This window comes from Anopheles moucheti, chromosome 3 (assembly GCF_943734755.1).
Source record: "Anopheles moucheti chromosome 3, idAnoMoucSN_F20_07, whole genome shotgun sequence".
Taxonomy (NCBI): domain Eukaryota; kingdom Metazoa; phylum Arthropoda; class Insecta; order Diptera; family Culicidae; genus Anopheles; species Anopheles moucheti.
In genome coordinates, this window is record NC_069141.1 from 78,013,997 (window position 1) to 78,020,290 (window position 6,294).

Below are 6,294 nucleotides of genomic sequence, written 5' to 3' on the forward strand. Positions count from 1 at the left end.
AGAAATCCTCCTTTTTTCAAATAATATTCAAGCTCTAGTACTGCACAGGATCAGCTGTCATGAAAAATTATTATTTGTAAACAAACATTCCTACATCGATTCTCATAGAGAAATTCAGCTAGTTCAACTAGTTAATTATAATGCTGTTAAGTTTTTATAGGATTAGTCTATTCTATAATCATTACGCCGTGAAATAACAAGTGAATTTGTAGTGGCAACATTAAAATGCAAGCTCAATCACAGGCTAGCACAGAAACCTGGATAATTTCACCCCCGGTACGGTACGAAGAAGATGCGAAACAGTTTTCAACAACAATTAAGGTTGAACAGCGAGATACTTCCGAAACCATACCGCACATGAATTGCACGCAAAGTAATAAAACAATTGCAGAAGATACAACCTTCCCAACAAATGCACATACAAGAGACGATACGGGAGAATATTCGTTTGTTGATGAGATCGAAATAGGCGAAACGACGATTGTGTCCTCGCTAGGCGAGCATGTGGAAGTAAAGATGGAATATATTTCAAGTGATGAATCTTCTGTCGAACAGAAGATACACGATGGAAATAAAACTTCCAGTCGTGAAGGTGAGGGTTTTGGTGAAATGAAGTCACTTTTGCAATTGATCGTACATAATCCTGTTAACTTTGCAGCACAAAACAAACCGCATACGGCTGTAACAAACATGGAGAATAAAAAGCTCCCCTACAAGTGTGAGTTCTGCGAATCATCGTTCTTCAATACCCGTCAGCTTAGCAATCACCGGCGAAACCATCAGCTGGAAGAGTGTCCAGTTTGCAGGAAAACGATTATATTTCGATACCTGAAGGAACATATTGCGCTAAACCACCCGAAGGCGGATATCCTATCCGACAAGCGACTCTACAAGTGTGATCAATGCGAAAAGATTTTCCATTGCAAAACGCTTCTAATCGATCATCAGCGCAACCATCAGACGAAAGAGTGCCCCATCTGCAAGCAGATGATAAAACTGCGCGTACTGAACATGCATATGGCACGCAAGCATTCCGCACACGTGCCACTGTCCGAGCGGCATGCATTTCAATGCGATCAGTGCGATAAATCGTTTGTGTCGAAACCGCAACTGGTTGATCATCAGCGTGATCATATGGTGAAAAACTGTCCTGAGTGCGGCACGAAGATAATGGCACGTTGTTTGAAGAAGCACATGGCAAGGAAACATCCACCCGGTGGTGGAAATGATAATATGGTGCGGCTGTACAAATGCGAATGGTGCGAGAAATCTTATGCTAACAAAAGTTCACTTTTGTTCCATCAAGCGAATCACGAACAGATGGTAAGTGGTGATCGAACTTAAAATTTGTTGTGAAATAAAGCTGAGTAAACTAAACCGGAAATTTATAGTTACTGTATCGTATGCAAATGAAAAAACAGGATAACGTAACCTCATCGATTTTTGACAATGCCATTGTTTCCACTGAATAAATAGCCCCTAAATTGTTTTATTTCCATGAAATGTCTTTTTATAGCTTTGCAACCCAATTTTTCTAAGCCCCGATTGCGATAAACTTCGTCGTAACAACTAAATCCCTAAGGCCAACGTAACAAAACACAATTCTCCCCCAAGGCATTTGTCCTGCCCTTATCCGTATGCCCGCGAATCTTGCTCTTGTCGCTGTTGTCGTTCCTGTTGCTTCACCAACTCATAGTAGTAACCCTGCGCCTTTATCAAACTGTCATGTGTGCCCACTTCAACGATCTGGCCCTGATCCAGCACCACGATTACGTCCGCGTTACGGATCGTCGATAAGCGGTGCGCAATAATCAGCGTCGTTCGATCGAGTACGGCCGCGTCGAGCGCACTCTGAACGACCGCTTCACTGGCCGCATCGAGCGCACTGGTCGCTTCGTCCAGGATCAAAACGGTCGGTTGCTTCAGTAATGCTCGCGCAATTGCAATGCGTTGCCGCTGGCCACCACTCAACTGTATTCCACGCTCACCCACCATCGTATCGTACCCATCCGGTAATCGGCTAACGAATTCGTGCGATTGTGACGCTTTCGCAGCTTCCATCACTTCTTCCCGCGTAGCATTCGGTCGACCGTATCGAATGTTTTCGTAAATCGTCGTCCCGAACAGTACGGGTTGCTGTTCGATAAAGCCGATAAGTTCTCCCCGGAGCCAGCTCGGGGACAGATGGCCTAGCTCGTAACCATCGATCGTAATGCGACCCGCCGTTGGTTCGTAGAATCGTTCCAGCAGTGCGGCAACGGTTGATTTTCCACTTCCACTAGCTCCGACCAGTGCCACCGTTTGGCCGGGTCGAAGTACTAGGTTGAAATCCTTCAACACACGCTGATTGGGCCGGGTGGGGTATACAAACTGTACACCTTCGAAGCGTATTTCTCCCTGCAAATTACCCTCCGGGATGATTAAGCCATGCTTCAGATCTACCCTTGGCTCCAGACTAAGGAACTCAAAAACTCGAGCACCGGCCGTCATGCCACGAATTACCGAACCGAGCAGTATGGAACCTTGTGCGAGTGACCGTTGCACACCTTGTGCCGCCACGAGAAATGCCATCAAGTCGCCGGCACTGATGGAATTTGCCGACATGAAGTGACCACCGAGAAGAAGCGTTGTCAGCACCATCCCATTAAGGCACAGATTGCTAAGCGCCTGAAATACGGCAATTCCCGCTCCAAGCTGCTGAGAGATAACGGCCGACTTTTCCGTTTCGGCACGGAACAGTTCTACCTCGCTGTACTCGCTCGCGCTGGCCCGTACTGTGCGTATGTTGGACAACGCTTCCTCGCTCACTGAAGTCGCTCGCTCTGATTGAGCCTGGGCCTTTTTGCTCAGATGGCGCAACGAACGGCCAAGCAGCGAAAACATCCCCACGGCTAATGGGACCGAAACGAGCGCAATGCTGGCCAACTGCGGAGAGATCCAGAACAGCGAAATACCTCCACCGACAAGCTGGGCAAAGCTTCGCAAGCCCTGCGAAATGCACTGCTTAAAGCTGGACTTAAAATCTTGTACATCCGCGGTCAATCGGTTCACCAGCTCGCCCGTACGGTTGTGATCGAAGAACTCCAGATCCTGAATGATGATTTGCTTGAATAAATCCTGCCGTATGCTGGCCGCCATTTGCTCACCGATCTGGCTGAGTAGCAGAATGTACACGAAAGTAAAGCCGGACTGGGCCAAATACATCAAAAACAACGACAGCGCGGGGCCTCTCATATCGCGAAAGAAACTGGCAGTATTGATACTGTTGACAACGAAGAAGATGAGTGTCTTGTTGGGGAAATTAAGTTCCAATTAGTGATACTTACTCTTTGAGGCTACTACCTGCATAGCGAGCAAGCTTGTTGACGATCACACCGAGCAGATTTGGTATCTGAATGTTGAAATATGCTACGGCAAGAGCAGCCTACAAATGATATCGGGAAAAGAGGAGATAAGTTAGAACATAATTGCCGGGATGGTTTTGTGCAGCTTCTCACCAAAACTGCACCAATCAGCTTGCCCAAATGGTGCTTCAGGTAGCGCCAAAACTTCCACCAATCGAACCGTACTGTTCCATCGTCCAGCACACTGCGCTGACCGGCCAACCGATTTACGGACGCTTCACAGTGGACAAATAGCTTTCGGTACTGATAGCCTAGCGTTACGCTTATTGCGGTCCCTCCAAGCAATACTTTTATCAATCGACCACCAGCTTGCGAGCCCGTTTTTGTCACAGTGTGCGTTTGACGTGCGGTACGTACGACAGTGTTGCGGAAAGGTTGAAGAATGCCGGATCGGGCGGTACCGAATGATTGGATTGTGTTACGCAGCAGCACATGCTTACTATCCGCACCGTACGGAGAAGATCTAGAACGGAAAACGAAAAACAGGTTGAGGTTATGCAATCTCGTATTGGTGGCACAGCGCATAAAGAACCAACCGTAACAATCCCTGCCAGCAGCTTTGTCGATGCGTGGAGAGTAACAGCTTTAACATGCTCACAGCGTCCACGAGTTCACTTCTGGCGGAGCTCGAAAGCTTCCTCGATTGCTTCCTCGCAATGCAATGTATTGTTTTTCGTCACCGAAAAAAAAAATGCACAATGTTGCGTAGACTGTTTAGATGCTTTCGTTTTTGGGTTTCTCGGTAGATACATGTCAGAAGAACCGGTGTAAACAACAGCTGATTGTCAAAACGCTGCACTATGGCGTCCGCCATCGGCCATATTGCGTGACAACAAAATGCAGTTGGCGAGGTGGAGCGAATTTTATTTGTAAATCAATTTGAAAGGTACATTTTTTTCTTGGTGAGCATATTATTTCAGTTTAAAAGCAGTTTGACTTGCGTTTAGTTTGACTTCATCCGAAATTAGATGTTACACTGTTTCATATTAAGTATTTGGCAATTTTATTCTGAATTGCGGGAGCTTCTGAGATCTTTCACCTGATTTACTCATCGTAGGTTTCTTGGTGGAGCGTCTTTCACCTTGCCTGAATATGAGACTAGGTGTGAGCTGCTTAGCGTAAACACTCTCAAGATTCGCCATTATCATACCAAAACCTTGCTATCATGTAGTGTCGTTGTACTTTTTACACGTCATATTATCACGGCATCTCCAACCTCGTGTTCGACCTAAAGAAACTTCACGAGCCAAGTTGTCCTTGACGAATCCTAGCTAATCTAATTCATGGGATAATTCACTGATGATTAATAATGAAGGCTCAATATCCAAAAATACTGCCAGTGTGTTTTTGTTGACCACTAGCAATTAACTTTTGGAGGTGTTCAAAAAATCCAGTTTCGAATTTGGCAAATCAAATTAAGTTTTAATCACGTTATTGCGTTATGATATGACCAGATTTCAGATAGCATCCTTGCTTTAATCTCTGTTATGTCTAGAAACTTTCTAATCTACTTCTAACTTTCAAAGACCGTGAGAGTTTTACGTCTGTAACATCGTTTCTATCATTTTATTAAACTTCACACAAGTTTACTAATATTTATGGATTTACACCCCCTTTATTGCTATTTTTCCCGTACGCAGGGCAGACTATCCAGCTCCAGGTAAGTAAATTCACAGAGAGTACAAAAATGACTGACCTAAACCTCTTAAGTTTGTTGTGCCGGTAAAGAGGGAGAGATAGCTGTTTGCGGCATCGAATTCCATGAAATGATGATAAGAATGGAATTTCTGAGTCGACATCTTCTCGCAAGAATTTGCCACATAGTATGGATTACTCATATCGATTCATTTTCAGAATCCTGTTTGACAGCTTTCATCTATCGCTTCTACGAATGTGTCGAAACAATCTCTGAAGAATTTATGAGCATATTTTGTATACGGTATGCAATAGCACAACACTACGTTCTAGTCTGTGCCATTCGTTCCGACATCGGATACCTAGGCAACATTTGAAAAGACTTTGTTCAGTTTCACAACTGTTACCGCAGAATAAATCAATTCGTATCCATCCGTGTGCTCTTATATTAATAACGGAATAGCCGTAACTAAATTTATCATGCATTGCTCACAACAGTTGATGTTGTTGTAAAAACAGCTATTAAATTAAATCAATTAAAACAAAACAGGTTCGATGGAATGGAATGTACAACTGCATACAATTACAACCAGCACTGCATCCATCCACGCGGTTGACACATTCTCCATCTGGTTTTGTTTGTTGGCAGTAGTCAACCCCCGGAACACGGCAGGACACGCCCAAGGCACACGAAATATTCAAATTCAATTGCCAATGCGTTGGCTGTGGCACCCGTGACAGACTGGACCTGGGGCTAAACAAGGGTGGAATGGGTGAAGGAAAGTTTTTTTGTTTCGTTTATTTTAATTTCTTTTTAAAATTAAATAAATTCCCATAACTTCACATGGTGCAGCAACCCGAAAAATTCGGGCTGTGCACGCTTGTGTGTTCCCTCCGTGTGGACATACAAGCCGCTTCGGGTACACCCAAACAAATGCATGCCAGCGATGGGTCCTGTGGTGGATGGCAGCATGGGCAACAAAAGCGGTTCGCGGATGGCAAGGGAGACAGGCAGGCTTGGGATAGAAATATTATCTCCCATGGGAAATTCGAACGCTGCACTGTGGTTTGGTCTGGCATTATGAGTGTAGCCTACTGGGACTGCAGCGTGTCTGGTACTGTGGGAGGATAACATTCGCACAGCAAACACACGTACACATGGCCACACACGCATGCGGTGCGTATGGTGTGCCCGGCCCCGAAATAGTCGGATGCAATTCCTGACTTCCCGTTCATCCCAACCGCCCACACCCGC

At 45.3% G+C, this 6,294-nt stretch overlaps 2 protein-coding genes across 2 annotated transcripts; one reads left to right on the forward strand and one right to left on the reverse strand.

Annotated features, from left to right (window-relative positions):
• The first annotated feature begins 123 nt into the window (after positions 1 to 123).
• On the forward strand, positions 124 to 1,573 carry LOC128303023 (zinc finger protein 182-like). The gene is made up of 3 exons (XM_053039876.1): positions 124 to 592; positions 659 to 1,323; positions 1,517 to 1,573. Exons 1-3 carry the CDS (start codon positions 226 to 228, stop codon positions 1,571 to 1,573), a joined length of 1,089 nt encoding a protein of 362 aa, XP_052895836.1. The 5' UTR covers positions 124 to 225.
• On the reverse strand, positions 1,464 to 3,996 carry LOC128301735 (mitochondrial potassium channel ATP-binding subunit). Its single transcript, XM_053038350.1, has 4 exons — positions 3,941 to 3,996; positions 3,498 to 3,867; positions 3,327 to 3,424; positions 1,464 to 3,262 (listed from the first exon to the last, which is right to left on the reverse strand). Exons 1-4 carry the CDS (start codon positions 3,994 to 3,996, stop codon positions 1,630 to 1,632), a joined length of 2,157 nt encoding a protein of 718 aa, XP_052894310.1. The 3' UTR covers positions 1,464 to 1,629.
• Positions 3,997 to 6,294: the final 2,298 nt, after the last annotated feature.

Coding starts and splice junctions, on each gene's coding strand:
- LOC128303023 (XM_053039876.1), top strand. CDS start 226: ATGCAAGCTCAATCACAGGCTAGCACAGAAACCTGGATAATTTCACCC. Junction 593..658: donor TAAAACTTCCAGTCGTGAAG/GTGAGGGTTTTG, acceptor TTAACTTTGCAG/CACAAAACAAACCGCATACG. Junction 1,324..1,516: donor AAGCGAATCACGAACAGATG/GTAAGTGGTGAT, acceptor GTCTTTTTATAG/CTTTGCAACCCAATTTTTCT.
- LOC128301735 (XM_053038350.1), bottom strand. CDS start 3,996: ATGTTAAAGCTGTTACTCTCCACGCATCGACAAAGCTGCTGGCAGGGA. Junction 3,868..3,940: donor TGCTGGCAGGGATTGTTACG/GTTGGTTCTTTA, acceptor TTTCCGTTCTAG/ATCTTCTCCGTACGGTGCGG. Junction 3,263..3,326: donor GCAGGTAGTAGCCTCAAAGA/GTAAGTATCACT, acceptor CGTTGTCAACAG/TATCAATACTGCCAGTTTCT.